Consider the following 20,478-nt stretch of genomic DNA (forward strand, 5'->3'; position numbering starts at 1 on the left):
TTTAAGGTCGCTTCTAACCCAAACCACTCTATGATGCTAAGTTCTTGGGGGCCTGGTGCCAGACTACAACTGATTCTGGTAAAGCCCCTATATGAGGTGAAAAACTTGCAGGGCAAGAACACAAAAAAGCTTAGGCTTAATTCACAAGTGTTACTTCATTGTTTTAATATAACATACTTCCATAGTGGACACCATAAATAGAATTAAAAGTCTAAATTATTTCTGCCCATATGGAGGGGAAACAAAAAAAGATATTCCATTAGAATTATAGAATGGCTTGGGTTGGAAGGAACCCCAAGGATCATCAAGATCCAAACTGCCACAGGCAGGGCCACCAACCTCCAGATCTGGCACTAGACCAGGCTGCCCAGGGCCTCATCCAACCTGGTCTGGAACACCTCCAGGGATGGAGCATCCACAGCCTCTCTGGGCAGCCTGTGCCAGCACCTCACCACTCTCTCTGTCAAGAACTTCCCCCCTGACATCTATTAGGTAAAACCTGAAATGAGTCCATGAAATCTACAAACTTACCTAGCAAAACTATTTAACAAAGGACATCTCATAGCAAATTTTACACAGCTTTCTTCTTTTGCTCCCCACCATACATAAGCAAAGGCAGCTCTGAACAGCACTGTCAAAACTGGCAAGGCTCCCTCCTCAAACATCCACATGCATGTACATGATACCATCAGCCAAAATTATACTGCTCTAAGGAAATAAAACAACCACTGTCAGAATATTTCCTCACAAAGACTCTGCTGTTTCTACCAAATACACACAGGATGAAACAGAATGTATGTGCAAAAATATATATAAAATATATTATATATATATATAAATATATAAATATTATTACCAATATATCAGATATCCTGAGGTAATATTTGAAATCCATTGTTTAAATTCGACAAGCTTAAACTTTGCTTCAAGTTAAAATAAATAAATAAATTAAACAAGACAGAAAAACAGCAGTACAAACGACTGTGTCCAGAAGTATGCTGATAACACACTGATAGGAGCAAAAAATATCTGAAATTAAGACAGCTCCTTAGCTTCATCCTATCCCTGCCACATACAGCTAATACGATCTACCTAATTTATCAGATTCTCGTAAGGCTTATGGAGAAATGTCCAGTTTACCCTTCTCACATAAGGATGATTCTCACTGTAACACATCATGAAACCACAGTTTCAGTACCTGTATTTCTAAAAAAAGACAAGAATGAAATGCCATCCTAACTCTTCTGAACTCACACAAACGTTGAGAGATTCAATTCAGACGTAGAAAAATTCCATTTACAGTTTCAGTACCATCAGCTGTGTTTTCAAAACTGTTTTGGCAAGTTACGTTGCTCAAATAAGTGCTTTTATGCCTAAAAGCTTCTCTGTTTGTGGAAAACTATGCAATGCCCTTTTAAAATATTGAGTTTTCTGAACATCCACTGCTTTATTTCTAACCAGTCTTACCTGAAAGATCAAAGCCATCACTTTAGAGTTACTGGGATACGAGACAAGTATTTTCTTATTTGCATTAAAGGAAAAATCTATAGATGTCAAGCTCTTTACGTCTCTCAGGGGTATACCTGCTCTCAAACCCATTCTTCAGTATCAAAGGCTATCAGCCCTTTGGAGGGGAAAACTAAAATGCTAAGTGTTTCAGTCCAGACTGAGGCTAAAGAAACCAGAGTAAAATTACACTAAATACTTTGCCTCGGTGCTGTCTGTTGCCTCAAAGACAAGAAAAACAAAGGAACCCGACTGAATTTCAGGGCAAAGAAATATCCGGAGTCCTTTCTCCAGCCCTCCACTTCTCACTGAAGGTGAGAGGAGCTGAGTTAGCTGATATCTTCTAAAAGGAGTTAAGTCACGCCTTGTGGATTTACTTATTTCTTCCAGAATGGGTGAAATCTGGGACAAGTTTTCCAACCAACTTAAAAGCTTCTAGATATATTTAACTTGAGTTAACAGAGCTAACAGATCTGCCATTAAATATATCACAATAAAAAAAAATCCAATCCTTCACTCCAAAACTGACTGATATTCCAGAATAAAAATGAAAATACTGAAATACGTTGAAAATGCAGGGAGAAAGCAGGGAAGAAGCTAGGATATAATAAATTGATCTCATTCACTGTGAAAATCACATATAACAGGAATAACTAAGAGCAGGTTACATATGTTGCATTACAACTATGGTTATAGCATATTTCAATGAAATATGTAGGAAGAATCTTCCTGTACACAGAAAGGGTTACAAACTGAAGCAAAACTGTACTGCTGAAAAGCAGAGTTCTGGTTTTCTCTCGTGCTGTTTTGGGGGACTGCATCTTTTGAGGATCTTCTCACCCTCACACAAACAGAAGTCTGGAAAACTAAACAGATAAAGTGTCTCAAATTGTTTCCTCCCTGGACCTTGAAACTGTAACTTAAAAAGCACCAATCATAATCCATTTCTGTATTAGCAGAAATAATGCTCTTTTCTGAAGGAGGATTATTGGGAAAGTTACAAGAGCCCCACGGTTGATTTTCTTTTATTTTTTATTCATTTTTAATCTGTGTTTAGCATTATGTGGATACAGGTGCTAATTCAGTAGCAAATGATTGTCAGTATATATCTGAAATAACAGAATGATTGCAATGAAATCATGTACTTAAGCATGCTGGTAAGGTACAGAAATGTAAAATAAGCAGTGGTTCGACTAAAAATACTGCAGCTGAAATTAGCTCCATAGTACTGATGACAAGTATTTTCAGCCACAAGGACACAGGTTGGTTCATTTTTGAGCATTTCACAAATTTAGGAAAAAACTGTCATTAATTCTCTTGGCCATCGTGACTTCAGAACGTTAGAAATCCCCAACTAAATCTGCTTATAGATTGGTACAGCCACGTCCATTGCAAGATGCATGCTGTACCTTTAAAAGCCTGTCTGCAACGAGATTAAAAAAGGGTGCATTTCTGGAAAAGGGTGAATATAACACAACACACAACTTCCAGGCAGAGCCACATTTATGCTCTGTCATTGGGGCATTCCGAACAATCACAGTTTTTTTCCACTAATCGTTCCAATCAAGATGTTAATTAGTGGCATGCTTAAATCTAGTATCCCATTTCAAAAGCCTTAGCGCTTTGACTTACTGTTGCTCGCATCCTTTTATTTCTCTCATTCAACTGGTGCTACCACAGTGACAAAGGCTGAAGGAGGATCCAACAGTCACCGCTCCAGATGCTCCAATCTGTTCCATTCACTCAATATGAGGCAATCTTCGGCGATGTGCTGAGCACTGGCCCCCTCAGCAGGGCACCTTAACCTGACCGTCACGCCGGAGCATCTCCCTCTACCTCTCCCTAGAGCTGTGCATCCAAACAGCATGTGGAGGCAGGATGGGAAAGGTAGGATCAATTAACAATATAGTCGGCAATACCTACCTCAAGCCTTCCTTCCTATCAAATTAGCCAACGTACAGTGAGCTTCCTGCTGTACACGAATGTATCATGTCACCATAGCAACTAAATCAACAAATAGCTGCTGCAGCATCTGCTTCTGGATCATCTAACGTCAGTCAACAGAAGGCTCGGGTTTAAGAGAACAAAGCTTCCAAATATATTCCATTTTATAAGTGCGTTTTTAATTTAGCCTCCTGATTCCCAGATAGGATATACTAAGCAGGAATGAGCCAACTTCTGACTGTATCCTTGAATGCATATGAATGAATATGATGCAGCTCATGACTCGTGTGCAAATAAGCCAGAAGGGGGGTGAGGGGGAAGGAATAAAGAACACTTTAAAAGAGAATTTAAAAAAATACAGCAAAGAAGTGATCAGTTGGATTTTAATGCACTTGTTCTTAAATACTCTTTACTACATACTGTGCATTTTTGTTTGGTACATTAGGTGGCATGGAAAGGGAAAAGCATGTTTCCCAATTCTACTTTAAAATTTCCTATTTACATATATGCCTGCCTTAAGTAATGCAAGAACCAGAAATACCTTTTATTAGGTATTAATATTTAAGGCATTGCAGGTGACAAAGATTGTTTCCCTCTATTAGCCCCCAATAAAGAGTGGAATTGAACGGAAATCATCCAGTATTACTTTCTGACAATTTAACATCTGCTGCCTCTAATCCCAACAATAGCAGGGGTCCATTGGCATGCTCTCTCTTGTACAAAGACAGCTATGTAAGGGAAAACACTCATTTCTCTCTCCCTGCGAGAATTTACTTCAAATACCACATACGGTATAAGCCTGTGCTTATGGTCTAAGTCCTGGCCCCTAAGCAGACATGGCAGATGAAAGGGCATCTTAACAACCTGGTACCTGCAATGTGAGAATGTTAGATCACTGACTAGACATTGCCTGAGCCATAGAAAGATTAAACATTATTTGGACAGTATTGTCTGAGCTTTTATATAAAGAGACTCAAGCCTACAGCTCAGTTAAAAGAAAGGCTATTGGAGTATTCTATCTTCAGTTCACATTCTCTGTGATTCATCAGCACAACGTTCTTTATCAAGAAAAAGCTTTCTAGGTCAAGATAACAGTTCTCCATATCCAGCATCATTTTATTACTGAAAACATTTATGTTTAATTTTAAAAGGGGCTGTTTTTTTCCATCTGTGTATGGTCTTCTGTTACATGGAATGTTGCAGCTACTTTGTCTCCCCAGAGCACGGTCCAATGAATGGGGAAAAGCAGACACTGAGTCTGGATAATTCCACTGCAGCTCTGAAGCTGATGCATTGTGATTTGTGGGTTTGATGCCCCATTTGCACGGCCCTAAGAGCTACTGATCTCAGAACATTGCAGGACTGCAGTGCTGTTATTCACGAGCTGCACACGAATTGCCAGATGGAACCACAGCTGTGGTCCAGCTAAGGTGATGTCAGTCACAAACGTAGCACAATTCAGTTTTCCAAAATATCTTGTCCATATCATTATGCTGATGAGGCAAAGGACAACTCTTTTTCAGAATGAAACCTGCTAACATTTCAAAAAGTGGTTAAATGGAAAAATGCAAATGATCTATGTAACGTATATTACTGACAACATAAGACTATAAAATAAGAAGGGAAAAAAACACCAACAAAGTGACATCAGTTATAGAAGTTGGATTAAAACTATTCCTAGGGTCTTTGGCAATTCAAAACAATTTAAGAATCTCATGCTTTTCAAGAATTTCATTTCCAACTATAACTGTCTTAATGTCATCTTTCACAAGACTGCTCAAACTCCACCTTCTATTAAACCTTCTCCTTCCCTACTTATGCTGGCTGAAAACTGAAAAGTTCTGAAAACTTGACGCTGATTTCTGAGTTAGGTGGTATTAATTCATGGCAAGATAGGCAAACATGTCTGTCATATCAATTCAGAAAAGTAATGCCAGAATTTTTGTCTAAAATCTTGTTTTGTAGCATGAATTACAGAAAACAGGCTTCTCACCCTCACGTACAAATGTCTTACAGATACAGATCATCACCACGGAACATTATGCAATGTTCTTAACAATAAAGTTTTACTTTCCTAATGAAAAACAGAAAAGATCTGAGTAGTAAAAGTTATTAGCAGATCTCCCTTTCCAGAAGTCAGGAGGAAATCCATACAGAATTAAGAATTAAGAATTAATTGAGCTGTGAGGGGTACAGAATCATAGAATCACAGAATGGTCTGGGTTGAAAAGGACCACAATGTCCATCCAGTTTCAACCCCCTGCTATGTGCAGGGTTGCCAACCAGCAGACCAGGCTGCCCAGAGCCACATCCAGCCTGGCCTTGAATGCCTCCAGGGATGGGGCATCCACAGCCTCCTTGGGCAACCTGTTCCAGTGCGTCACCACCCTCTGGGTGAAAAACTTCCTCCTGATATCTAACCTAAACCTCCCCTGTCTCAGTTTAAAACCATTCCCCGTTGTCCTATCACTGTCCACCCTCATAAACAGCCATTCCCCTCCTGTTTATATGCTCCCTTCAAATACTGGGAGGCCATAATGAGGTTTCCCCAGAGCCTTCTCTTCTCCAAGCTAAACAAGCCCAGTTCCCTCAGCCTTTCCTCACAGGAGAGGTGCTCCAGCCCTCTGATCATCTTAGTGCCCTCCTCTTGACCTGTTCCAAGAGCTCTGCATCTTTCTTGTACTGAGGTCCCCAGACCTGAACTCCAGATGGGGCCTCACAAGAGCCAAGTAGAGGGGGACAGTCACCTCCCTCTCCCTGCTGGCCACCCCTTTGTTAATGCAGCCCAGAACACAGTTGGCCTTCCGGGCTGCAGGCACACACTGCTGGCTCATGTCCAGCTTCTCGTCTATCAGGAACCCCCAAGTCCTTCTCCACAGGGCTGCTCTCAAAGAGATCTTCCCCCAGTTTGTATAAACACCTGGGATTGCCTCGACCCAAGTGCAGCACCCTGCACTTGGCACCTTGCACTGAACCTAATTGATTTACTTAATATGTTGCAGTAACAATTCACATGCTTGGGATTTAAAGCAAAAAGATGAGAACCAGATTTTTTAATGACAACATGGCTTCTCCTTCAGTTTATTGAGGCTATTTTGCCAAACTGCAAGACCTCTGGATATTTTCAGGGATGACAGCAAGCAACTGCCATTTTTCTAAAATGCAGCTGACATAAAAATCAACAAGTATTTCACCTTTAGCTACTGCTCCAACATGCTGCCAGCACCACTGCATGCACTTTGACCACTGACTATCCCTAAAAGTAACTGGGAAAAGGAAGAGGTTGATATATTAAGTACTACTCAGTGGAACCAATATTTGAAACTATACATTTCTGTAAGTCTTTGCTGCTTTGTGTAGTACAGGAGGTTGGAAAGATCTGATAATTGGTGACCATTTCTTCTGGCACAGGGAGCTTTTGTTTATGAAAAAGTTTTAGAAATTCTGCTGTACCCATATGTTTCCCCCCCACACTTCTTCCACATGAAGAGCAGAGCTCTCTTGATATGAAAGATGAGCTGAAAGCCGATCACAGGATGAGAAAAAATAGATGGTTTGGAGAGCTGGAGCCTTGTTTTGTAAAAATAGAAAGCCTTCTAAGAACCAGTAAAAAGAGAAATGTTAAAATCTGCATCTAATTTCACTGACAAACATGTTCAAGACTTGTCAATGTCTACGTATAACAGTGTCCCTATGCTCCATGTCTCACATTTCATTGCTGAGAAATATTTACTTTTTCTTTTTAATCTACTTCATCTGTTTTGTCTCTTCTCTTCTGTACTACACAATTCTCACAGCTTGGCTAAGCAAAGTTTTATTTGTCTCATTTACAGCAAACCCAATCTGTTTCATTTGCATAGAAACAGGCTGTGGTTAGTAGAAAGTGCACAGATTTGCTACTTAAAGTAATCCCACTGTAATATCTTTAAATCATGAAAAAAACAAAAGTGTAAGAGTTACAGAAGTGTTTCAAAGGATCTGTATAATGCAACTGACAAACATTTGTGTTTCAAAGTTTTAAGCTAATCCTTGTTTACCAGGAATTAGAAGGATATTGTTAGGAGCAGTCACTTAACTCTGGAACTTTCTGAAACATCTGGTCCTGGCCAGAAGTTACAAACATCAACCTCCATAAATAAAAAATACAAGATGTGAACCAGATTATTCTTATTTCACCATAGTCCAATGAACTTGAGTTTTACAATGCTAAGCAAACTGAAGGAAGGACAGAGCTCATACTGCACAGTAAAGTGGTAAGGGCTAAGCTTGCAGCTAATCCTCACAGAGGATGGCCAGTCCCCTTGATAGGCACCTTCCATACGTCTGCTTTATTTGAAACAATCTGAAGCAGCATCAGGGAATAAACTCATTTAAGTTGTATCCAGACAGATTAAAAGATAGAAGACTGTCAGATTAACTTTGGAAAATGAATTTAACAGAGATTTGTGTCTGAATGAAAGGGACAAACAATTAACACTTTATTGCTCAAGGAACTACTAATATTTGGGTAGATTGTTCCAATGCTTAGAGAATCAAGAAGTTCATGGGTTCACAACTCCTGCACTTTGCCTGCAAGCTGTACCAGCAGTTGCTGCGTATTCTATGTCAAATATGTGTTATTTGGTGTTCCACTTGCCAAAAAGCAACTACTTTGGATGACTGTCTACACCCCTAATCAAGCTGTGAAGGTCTAAATACTGTGATGATCTTAAAAAGCACACATTTGAAACAAGCTAAGTTGTCGTGCCACAATTACAGCGCTGCTAGCATTTTGCCTCCATAAAATGCCTAACAATACATTAAACAAGAATCCTACAAACATCACAAAAGCTGGTTGAGATGAGGAAACTCAGATTGAAAAAATAGAAGATATGCAAGTGATGATGCAAGTCAATGGCATTCCTCACCTAAAAGAATTTCTTTGTCAGTAATATCTAGACACGTCTGAAAACATGCACAATCAGTCTGGCATTCATGAGAAACAATATACAATGTTATAAAGCAGTCAGGATCAACCTTTGGCCTAGCACTTTAATACATGATTTCAGAAAGGTTATAATGCTACAACTGATTCTCCCTCTGTAGGCTGAGGCAGAGCCATTTCAGCACTTGCTCTGATCTCCATCAGGTTTCTGCAGTGCAAAAAGAGGATCCAGCAAATGGGAGACACGCTGCATGCCTTACTCTACAGTCAAGAAGTTACTCCAACATCAGGTTACTGGTGGAGAACTTCGCCAAGTGCTTGGCAGCTGAGATCATTCTGGCTGTGCAGTGCTCTGTAATTTATACTGGAGTTATTCCAAAGGATTAAAGAGAAGAAGGGAGAGAAGGTATTGCTGCCTTCTTTTCCCTGCATTTTTGACAAAGATTTAGAGTCTAAAACTTACCCGAACAACAACTAGAAACTTGAATTAAAAATGCCCTTTCAAAACAATCTCTCTTTTACAATGCAATTGTAAAATTCAGAGAAAAATGTAAACAAACAAGATGGAAGAGTGTAGGCATCCATCTTCTAAAGAGTTTACAAAATTTTAAAAATATGTAGGCCATCAGTTTGCAAAGAATATGGACAAGAAGAGAGTTTTGTTATTTCCCAGCATTTCTTATGACAGCTCCGTTTGGTGACACAGGAATATGTTAAAAGCTTGTAGTATTAAAGATTGCTATTTAAAGTAGGAATGTTAAATCCGGACTACCAAAGGAAGTGCCAAAGGAAGAACTGTATTCTGAAGTTATTAAAAAATGCATTTCACACACATACAAATAGGATAGCACGGGTTTTGATGGCACTTCTCAAGTAGTCTCTTGCAGCCCCCCTTCTTTCTGTCTCCCAGAAGTTCTCCCCACACACTCAGATTCGGGTATTGCTGGACACCAAAACACTGCATGGACAACACGAAACAGCGTTAGGAAAGAAACTGAGGGCTCTCTCCTAGATTCAGTGAGGTTAGGAAGGCTCAGCTTGTACTGACCAAGTGATGCAAACTCCACAGCCTATAAATATCTTTCCTGTGTGTTTTCTCCTCTACTTTCAAAAAGAACGAGAAAGAAATTAGAGCCAAAGGCCTTTTTTTTTTTTTTTTTTTTTTTTTTTTTTTTTTTTTTTACTGTGGTGCATAAACCAGAATCTACTTCATCCCTAAGGACGTCATTCTGACTGCTCTATGAAATGTGTAATTCTGGAACATGCAGAGGCTTAGATGGACTTTGCCCACTTATAAATTAAGAAACTCCTCAGCCACCATGAGAAACAGGCTTAGCTAGCAAGGGATGTACTTCAGATGAATTTCAGTCATTAAAGTAACTTTGCAAAGCAGTTACATTTTTGTTTTGCAGAGAGATTACAATAGCTACCTTTTGAAGAACAGACATAAGTACTGAGGACTACTCCGTATGTTTTTGACTCTGGCATTCAGATCCTGGGCTCCACTTAACATTAAACGTTCAATGGAAGGAAGGAAGCAATCACCATGCCTGAGCCTAAACAGGACACCCTTCCAAATGTTGATGACAGAGGAGCAAAGACTCAGAAACTGGGAGCACCTGCAACAGACTGCAGAGAGGAACTGGGCTACCTCAGTGCTTGTAGCCACAGGTCGTTTGCGCCTACTCATCTCATTAAATAAAGCACTTCAATATAGGCGCAGCTCTTTAGTCACCTTACTAAAACAAGACAGATATCAGCTTCCACTAAGTGCTTATTTATCCCCATTGACTGTACTTGCAACCTAGAGTGACTAATACTTGACTTTAAATCTGATTTTCCCATGTCTCCCACATCTCCAAGATGTCAGCTTCCAGAGGCTCATTCCACAGGGGGAAGCCATGTCACAAGTATCTTGGGAGGAATCTAACTAAACTAGAGACTAAAACTGTTCTAGGATTCACAGCACACAAATTAAATCAGATGTTTAGAAGGAAAGAGGACTATCAGAGAAGCTTTATGAAACTACTTAATTCCATGAGTCTTCCTACTGAATACAAGTAGGAAGGCTGAGAACTACACAGCCTTCATACTCCTTTGTACATTTTTTTTCAGCTGGTAAATACTAAAATATATTCAGATGCAAATATTAATTGTGCACTAAATCCAATGCTGCTTTTTACTTACCATCTAAGAGCAATACAATATTCGTACCTAACTAAAAAATGAGGGTATTTTGAATTCTATCACTTTCTGCTAAGAACAAAGACCTCTTCTTCAAATGTAAAGCAAGTTTTCAATGCATTTGCAATCAAAGATACAGCTTAAATGCACAAGAGAAAATTGCTTTCAAAGGCAAAAAGCAGTCTACATTTAAGACTTCACTCTTCCTGACCAAAAGAATATGAAGGATTTAGAGATACAGCAAGGATTAAATAAGTTTTGGGCATCAAAACTCACATCCTTTTTACAGCCTTTTCTAAAAAACTCATAACCGACTTTTACAGAAAGTATCTTTTGCATATGAAATATCCAAGATAAGTTTTACATATCTTTCAGTGATGACTGCTACAGAGAACTACTAAGAAACACTGCAAAAAAAAAATAATCAGCTTGACAATCACCTTCTGTACATTGCAGCTGCAGTATTCTATGCAGAAGAGTGTTAGTGATTCCAGTGGGCATAATTCTGTTGCATTTCAGTGCTATGAAGTCACTGAAGTATGGAAGAATAATTGTCAACTAAAACCAGCTTTAATGAGTCCCTGAAAAAGTTCGACATATACGCTAATCCAACAGAGCCAAAGGGGAAGTAAAAAAATAAGACAGAAGCAGCCATGCATGTACTCTATGAAATCAAAACAAAGATAAAAGGAAGGAAAAGAGCACAATACGGAAAGCTGTGGGAACATTTATAACAGTGTATGTTTTTAAACAACATTTAGCACAGATTATTTTCTTAGAGGAAAAAGATTATGCAAGACATGCAGTTGTAGGCTTGATTTCCAGCAGCAAGGCAAAACCAAAGCAAGCTGGAACTTGATTATATACCTTTCAGATGCCTTTCAGAAACAGAAGCATCAAATGAAAAACTGAGGAAAAACATTCAGTAACCTGATTCAGATCTTTATTACCTTTCTGCTTTAACCCCGCCTATATAATCAGAAAGTCATAAAAGGGAATTTTTAGAAGTACTTGCTTTCATAGCTGTCTGACCAAAGACTTTAAAAGGTTAATGCCAACTTTAACATCAAAGTCTTCATACTCAAAGAAATTCATTTTAGAAATACTAACTTGTAGATTTAATGCTAAATATCTATTTAATTCAAAGAATTTGCAAAACTCAATTTGCACTTAAACTCATATACTGCATATACTGCGTATACAACACACATTCCATATATATTACACAAAAACATCCAGGCTGGATGTGGCTCTGGGCAGCCTGGTCTCGTGGTTGGCAACCCTGCACATAGCAGGGGGGTTGAAACTAGATGATCACTGTGGTCCTTTTCAACCCAGGCCATTCTTTGATTCTATGATAAACAAAGTAAGCAACCAGCTTCATAACCTGAAGGTATGACTTTTTGGTGGTACCTCACTGAGAAATAAAGCTGACTAAAGGTCAAATACTTTGTGCCCCACGCCTCAAAGAAAAGGAAACATTTAGAAGAGGGCTACTCAGAGTGTTATCTATCTTCTTGGTAATGAAGGACACCAATTTTAGACTGGGATGTCTCTCCGCAACTTAAAGGCTTTAGTGGGAAGGTGCAAAGAGGGTCAGAACTGGAGGGCTGCTGCAAACTTCTGTCAGTAGTTTATTGTTTTGTGTTGGGTAGAGCACTGGGTGAATCACAGAATCACAAGTTTGGAAATGACCTGCAAGATCATCCAGTCCAACCACCCTCCCATTCCCATCAGTGCCACAAGCTACTAAACCGTATCTCGTAGCTCCTCATCCAGACGCCTCTTGAACACTGCCAGGGACAGTGACTCCACCACCTCCCTGGGCAGCCATTCCAGTGCCTGACCACCCTTTGAGAGAAAAAGTTTCTCCTAATGTCCAACCTAAACCTCCTCTGGTATAACTTCTGGCCGTTTCCTCAGATCCTACTATTTGCCTGGGAGAAGAGGCCAGACCCTTTTGCACCACAACCTCCCTTCAGGAAGTTGTACAGTGCAATGAGGTCTCCCCTCAGGAGCAGGGTGCAGTAGGGACTGTCTGAAACAATTTAACTCCAATTTACTATCAGGAAAACAAAGAACCTGTTAAAGAAAAAATGAACTTTCCTCCACATTTTCCTGGGTGGCTTGCTCATCTCCACCACAAAACCAGGACTATCCTATCATACAATGCTTTCTTAGTATAAACTAGTTTTTCTCAGCTTCTCCATATTTCATACCCATCATTATCACTAAGACTGAAGGAGTACACTACCCATTCTACCACATACACTACCACATTAAACACAGTGGTGATACAGTGTAAAAGCAGTGCATAATAAAATGAGAAGAGCTAACGGGCTCCAAATGTGCTCTTCCTTTTCTTCAGTTTCGTACTGTAAAACTAATATCAGCTTCTCTGAAACTCATCTTGTGAACTGTTTTGTTTTAAAATAGGGTGGAAAGTTTCAGCTTTAACCTGATCAAGCTCTTCTTTCCTATATGTGACCTTTCATCTTATCACATTCAAATATTTGTACTACTTCAAGTTTAAACTGCTAGCAGAGCTTTAAGTACTTGAAATAGATCTTGAAAATATGTACTGTTCTAGAAAAGCATTGGATGGTCTTTATCACTTCAGTAACTCATTTACTGCTCCTGCTGAGTCCAATCACAATGCTATCAACAAGGCTTGCTGCTGGGTCCTTGGCTACTTGGGTCACAACAACTCCATGCAATGGCAAGGGCTTGAGGAGATAAAAAGTGCCTGACAGAAAAGGACCTCAGGGTGCTCATCACAGCCGGCTGAACATGAGCTAGCAGAGCGTTCAAGTGGTCGAGAAGGCCAATGGCATCTTGGTCTGCATTAGAACTAGTGCAGCCAAGAGGAACAGCAAAAAGCTGGTGAATGACTAGAAGCAAGAGAACAGCTGAGGTAATTGTGGTTGTTTAGTCTGGAGAAGAGGAAGCTGAGGGGAAACATTATTACCCTCTGCAACTATCTGAAAAGAAGTATTAACAAGGAGGGTGTCATTTCCTCAGATGACAAGTAACAGGATGCAAGGAAATGGCCTCAATTTGCACCAGGGAAGGTTTAAATTGAACAGCAGCAAGGATTTCTTCACAGAGGGAGTGGCCAAGCACTGGAACAGGCTACCCAAGAAAGCAGCAGAGCTCTCAGCCCTGGAGTTAAGAGACATAGGAATGTGGCACTGAGTACACACTGGAGTGATGGCGCTCCATTGTAAAACAAACAAACAAAGTGACCTAATACTCAGGTTAAAATATTTTTCAAAACACATGAAAAACGCCTAACTGCTTTATACTTCAATACATTTCATTTGAAGATGTATACATACTTCTTTCACCAGTATAACAAAGTTATTTGTTATGGTTGTATTGTAATCACAGAATGGCTTGGGGTGGAAGGGATTTCAAGGATCATGAAGCTCCAACCCACCCATGCCACACGCAGGGCCACCAATCTCCACATTTAACACTGGACCAGGCTGCCCAGGGCCCCATCCACCCTAACCTTGAACACCTCCAGAGATGAACAGGGCATCCACAACCTCTCTGGGCAGCCTGTTCCAGCACCTCACCACTCTCATAGTGGTGAAAGAACTTCAACGAACTTCAAAGAACTTCAAAGAACTTCTCCCTGACATCCAACCTAAATCTGCCCTCCCTCAACTTAAAACCATTTCCCCTTGTCCTGCTGTTATCTACCCTTGTCAAGAGTTGATTCCCCTCCTGTTTGTAGGCTCCTTTCAGGTACTGAAAGGCTGCAGTGAGGTCACCCCACAGCCTTCTTTTCTGCAAGCTGAACAAGCCCAGCTTCCTCAGCCTGTCTTTGTAGGGGAGGTGCTCCAGCCCTCTGATCATCTTTGTGGCTCTCCTCCGGACCCTCTCCAACAGCTCTCTGTCTTTCCTGCATTGGGAGCCCCACAACTGGACACAGTACTCCAGATGGGGCTTCATGAGGGCAGGGAGACAATCACCTCCCTGTTTCTGCTGGCCACCCTTCTTCCGATGGACTCCAGGATATCGTTTGCTTTCTGAGCTCCAAGAGCACACTGCTGGCTCACGTTGAGTTTTTCATCCACCAAGACTCCCAAGCCCTTCTCTGCAGGTCTGCTCTCAAGGACTGCTTGATACAAGATGCTTGTAAATTCTGTCTGCCCTTCCCATGGAGAAGCCTTAATTTGGCAACCCTGACAAAGGAAACGGCGCCTTTAATTCTGAATTGCCCATGTTTTACATACAGAAACCTTTTTCTACATAATGATGGCTTTTTAATCAGCAGATATAAAAGGGGTTTCCAGCAAAATTTCTTGCCACTGAAAAAAAAAAAACCCACACCTGCAAAATTCTTCATGAGTCATGTATAAGATGGAAAAGAAGGACAGAAAACAAGTCATGATTTTCACTAGTCACTAACACAAACCAGTAGGCAATGTTGGTTATCACAAAAGGAAGAAAAATGATCACTGAAGGGCTGACCAATGCTTGCTGAAAATGTATTTTTCCTTTTAACTGAAAAACACTAGAACTATCCGTTCCTCTTTAGACAACAGGTCTATGAAGAAACTTTATTTTTTTTTTAAAAAGGGACACCTACAGTATACATGCAATCAAGAAATCTGTCATGGTTCTATGTTTTTATGGTTTCAGTATTCCACATCAAAACATCATGTAGTGTACAGGGCATTAAAGTGTCACTGCCCCAATCCCAGGTACCTATCCCTGTACATTACAGCAGTCACGGGATCTGACCGTTCCGGGTGGGGGGGGGCGCTCTCTTGCTGCCTTGCAGTGGGTGCTGGAGGTGCTTTCCTAGCCGTTCCAAGCTTTTCAGGTTTGAATCGGTCCTGGGAACTCTCTCTCTCTCTCATCTTGTCTGATTTATTAATCTCAATTTCAATTAAATTGTATATTGTGTTATTTTGTATTCCGATATTATAGTAAAATAAGTTTTCCTCCATAGATTGTTGCCGCTGTTCTTTTCCTCCCTTCCTTCCTTCCCATTTTTGTGGGACTGGGGTGGGGGGGGGGAGGGCAGAGGCCTGTCGCCCCTGTCACGGACATAGATTGATCTAGTCGACTCCGTGACAAAATCCCACAACTTTCTTCTTTAATCAAATTATTTGCTTGTTTTTCAGATTTAATCCTGCTTGGTAAAAAAAAAAAAAAAAAAAAAAAAAAAAAGGCAACATTTTAATGAAGAAGTATCCCCAAAAGAACATTCAGGTAAATATCCGACTTAAAATCCCACACCATTACAAAATGATTTTTGACAGCACAGTTTGCTAGTCTTGTTTTTGGAGAAGGCAGAAGTAGTAGTTCAGTCTCAACTACTTTTGTAAGGTTATGGCAATTAGGGAAGGTTCCCAAGGACTGAAAGAAAGCAAATGTCACTGCAATCTTCAAAAGAGGACCAAAGGAGCTACAGGCTGGTGGACACCACATTGAGCCTTGCAAAGATGAGGGAGTAAATCTTCCCAGAAAACATTTCCAAAACACACTGTGGATTTAAAAAAAAAAAAGTGACTGGGGGTAACCTGTACCAATTCACAAAGGAGAAACTGATAAATCTGTATAGCCTTCTACAATGAAATTATCAGCATGATAAACAAGGGGAAAGCAGTAGATACTGTTTGTCATGACCTCAGTAAAGCTTCTGATGCTGTCTCACATAACATCTTCATATGGAAAATGATGAGCTACAGTTTAGACATAGGCAGTGTAATAGACTGAGCACTAGCTGAACTGCCAGCATTAGTAAAAGCTATCAGCAACTGTCCACCTCATTGCTTGTCACGGGGCAGAATACTGTTTACTATCTTCAGTGAACACCTGCAAGATGGGACACAGTGCATCATCAGCAAGTCTGCAAGTGGCATAAAGTCTGGAAGAGGAGTTGATAGCTGTTCTGCCAACTAGGAAAACCTCAACTAGCAAATGAAATGGACCAGCAGGCATCTTTGGGTTCAGCGGAGGGAAACACGAAGCCCACCTCTGGAGAAGAACAACCTCATGCAACAGTACCTACCATGTTTGGAAGTGGCTTTACAAAACTGGACCTACGGTTCCAAGTGGACAACTTGAATGTGAGCCAGCAATGCACCCTCATAGCAAAGGTCAACAGCTTCCTGAGCTGCATGAAGCTGCATAGTCCAGTATTAAATGGGGAGGTTCATGGCCCTGCATGTGGCAGGGGGGTTGCAGATTCATGATCCTTGAGGTCCTTTCCAACCCTGGTCATTCTGTGTTTCTGTGAAGTAGAACACTGCCAACAGGCCAAGGGAGGTGATCTTTTCCACAGCTAGAAGCTATGAGATCTGGAGTAGTAGGCCCAGTTCTGAGCTCTTCAGTATGAGAGACATGGATATACTGCAGCAAAAAGCTACAAACATGTTGAAAGAACTGTAGAGTTTGATGTGTAAGGAGAGACAGAGCTGGGAGTGTTCAGCCTGGAGAAGAAAATGTTCAGGAGAGGATCTTATTATCAGTGTGCATGAATACCTGAGAGCAGAATGGAATAAACAACACAGAGCCTGAGTCTTCTTAATAGCAGTAGTGACAGGACAAAAGACAACGTGCACAAATTAAAATAAGAAACTCCAACGAAGCCTAAGAAATTATTTCATTCTGAGGGTGGTTGGGAAATAAACCTGTGAAGTCAATTTTCTTGGGGAATATGTAAATCCCAACTGGACATGGCCCTGGGCGACCTGCTCTAGTTGACCCTGCTTTGAGAAGGGAAGGTTTGACTATGTGATCTCCAGAGATTCTTCCCAACATCAAGTAATGTGCTACATGTCTACAAGAAGTTTTCAACAACAGTAGAAAAAAAAGAATATTTACATTCAGGTGAAAAAAATAAATGGTGGAATGCTTAACTTTACATACGCATATTTTGTTCCTTTCTGTTTGCAGGACTTCAAAAAAAACTATACAAGGCAGAACATGCAAGAAAATAGTAACATTCATTTCCTTGCATGTTACAGGTTACTGCTTCTCAAATTCCGTATCTGAAAGCAGAACTGGGAGAAAGCAAAAGCATTGCCTCTTCTCTCTTTATGGAATGTTCTGCCTGTGCATTTAATAAATGAGATCTCTCAGCATTTAAGCTTGTTCTACAAATATCTCACTGCAGCCCAAACCCAATTTCACGAACTGCTGCAATCAATGCTCCAATCTCATTTTACATTTCTTTCTTATTTTTACCCTACAAAACAATTCAACAATTCCTCTTTATGATAACTAAAGATCAAACAAGAGACCAGCAGACTCCTGTCATCACAGACAGTGATCTCTCAGTCTGTTCAGATGCTCCATGACACTTTGTTTTTCACCCCTTTTCTTCCATTAGAAGCTGTTCCAGAATCAAGCTTCTCTGGAATCTAAAATATTCTTCTGAAGTTAAAGATGGGGAGAATTATTATTTTATATATATATATACACACACACAGTTTCTTTCTGGAGCTGACCCTTCTAAAGCATTACAAAACTGCAGTTGTGTTTTTCTTAGTCATCAGCTTGACTGTTTTTCCCTAACAGAATACTTCAAAAAGTATCCAGGCAGACACAAACATACAAGAGCAAGTCCCACCATTCAAGATGCCCACTTTTAAGGAAGACAGTCACTCTAGAGGCCAAAGTTGTTAGCATGTGTGTGAGCTAATAAGCTCTAACACGGGGCGAAGCTCATCAATTTCAACAAGGTCATGTGATAATGTAAATATGTAGCTTCTAAATTAAGACTTGGCCATGGCTCAACAGCTTGGCAGCTGCCTAGTCTTGCATTTCTATGAAAACATTCTTTCAGAAGGCAGTTTTTCTGCTTCATACTCTTAAAAAAATCTCTTCTCTGCACTAGTTCCATCTTCAGCTCAGTCCCTCAAATACATTAATGACCAGAGCTACATAAAAATACTCCATATGAAGACATTCCAGTATCAATATCAATGATGCTGTTGGAAAACGGGAAGGGGAAGGAAAGAGAAGATACTGAAGTTTTCTTACCTGTTGTGCTCCATCCCCGCTAACAATAGGGGAAGTTAGAAGAGGGATTTCACTACTTATAATCGAACTGGTATCCAGTAACGGTGGGTGCTCTGCCATCATCGACGGTACACAAATTCACAAGGTCACCTGCAAAGAAAAAGTTACTCAAATGGTTAAACTATACACATCTCTGAAGAGTTATCCTTCAAAAACAGCCTCATGTGAGATTTGTTTGTTTTAAATTACAAAGTTGCACACACCTTAAAACACACCTATGCTTCCACAACTTCTCAGCAAGCACATAAGCTTGAAGACGATGCTTCACCGACTAGGAAAAGCCGTACTTACACAGAGGGTAGGTTTAGACCCCCTCTAGTGGCTGAACCTTAGAAGATTCATCACAGCTTTTGAGATATGAAACCAGATTTTTTAACCTTTGACAATAAAGCAAGAGCTTTGTCCGCATTTGACTGGCACTACTGACAGAATGCCTACTGGAAAGATATGAAAACAGAGCAATTGCCTTAGAGATTAGACATACTGTATGTTTGTTTATATCACAGTGGTACCAACCGACACCTATGAACAGGGGCAGCATCAGTACTATTATTTATTTTCTTCTTGTTATTCCCCCAACCTAATTTTTCCATCAAAAGAGACAGGAATAACTGAAAGGTCCAAGTGAGATGAATGAATTCTTAGGTACAATCTTATACCTGTACTTTTAAAAATAAATTCAAATTGAAGTCACATTGTTTTGATAGCCAGTAGGCAGTCCTTTAATAACTTTATAAGCAGCTAAAAACTGCAAGAAAAATAAACAGAGGCAAGAGGTCCAGGAAAGCAGTGAGCCACTTCAGCTTTGATGAGTGTCAAAGTAACAGCAGCAGAAGGAAAATCCAACTAAGCGTCCTTATCTGTGACATTAACCAGCCATTAAAAAAATAATAATGTGGTTTATATGCTGTTGTGGTATGAGGACTTAAGACAAGATGAAGATAACAGTTTTTCCATGCAGGAAATGTGTATTATGAGTCAAATGGCTTCTGTAATTCTACTTCATTTAAAAATATCACCAATATCACTGAGTTACACTGGTTTAGTGTACTCTTCTCAATTCTGTCCCATAGACCCTTACACTTGGTTTTTGAAATAAAAGAAGAAAGAAGCAATCAACAATAATAAAGAAACTGATATTTCTTAACAAAACAAAAACAGATGGAAAAAAATCCAATAGAGGCAAATTGTATATCCAGTATTCCCATAAGTCAGTTACATTTTCCATCTTGAAAACAGTGCTTAGCATCAAATTTATACATAAAGATTAAGCTGGGGAAAAGCTTACACAGAATTTCTAAAGCAGAACTGCCTCCCTCCATCAGTACTTACTGTAGCCTGGTGAAACAAATCAGGAACAGTTTTAAAAGTTACACAGTCCAACAGTCAGTAAGATTACTTGAGCTCATCTGGCTAATGAAACTCTCTTACAAACACTTCTAATACTAACACACCATCTGTTCACAGAGATGTTTACTTACAGTGTATAGCTTGCTTTAAATGAAAAATACTTGACGAAATTCAAGGGATAGAGCCAGTTGAATGACTCCAGTAGGACGTTCCAGAGGTGTTTGATTAATTCCAAGAGCTGCTCTTACAGCTTCCTGCACAGAGGTGTCTCAATCTCTACCCCAGCTATACATACACAGTGCAGTCTGGCTGTTTCCATGCTGAAGATTGTCCTACTATAAAATTATGAACTTGAAGAAAGAAAAAAAATAAAGCCTTCTGCAATGATTTCAGATACTTCAATTACTTTCTTGGTCTACTCGAAACTTTGGGGGGAAAAAAAAGCCCTCTAGGTTAGAAGTCCTTGAAACCTAACTGTGATTATTTAAGAATTCATCACCACTTATGCTAAGCCATTTCACAGA

The 20,478-nt window shown here is 40.0% G+C and overlaps 1 protein-coding gene across 1 annotated transcript in view; it reads right to left on the reverse strand.

Moving 5' to 3' along the window:
* FNDC3A (fibronectin type III domain containing 3A) overlaps positions 1–18,667 on the reverse strand; it is a gene marked incomplete at both ends in the record, with an annotated part of 96,178 nt that extends 77,511 nt beyond the window's left edge. The window contains one exon of the mRNA XM_079540688.1: positions 18,566–18,667. Within this exon, the coding sequence (XP_079396814.1) occupies positions 18,566–18,667 (102 nt within the window). The remainder of the gene's footprint in view (positions 1–18,565) is intronic.
* Between the last annotated feature and the right edge of the window lie 1,811 nt (positions 18,668–20,478).

The sequence above is a fragment of the Tetrao urogallus genome, assembly GCF_951394365.1.
Source record: "Tetrao urogallus genome assembly, chromosome: 1".
NCBI classification, from domain to species: Eukaryota; Metazoa; Chordata; class Aves; order Galliformes; family Phasianidae; genus Tetrao; species Tetrao urogallus.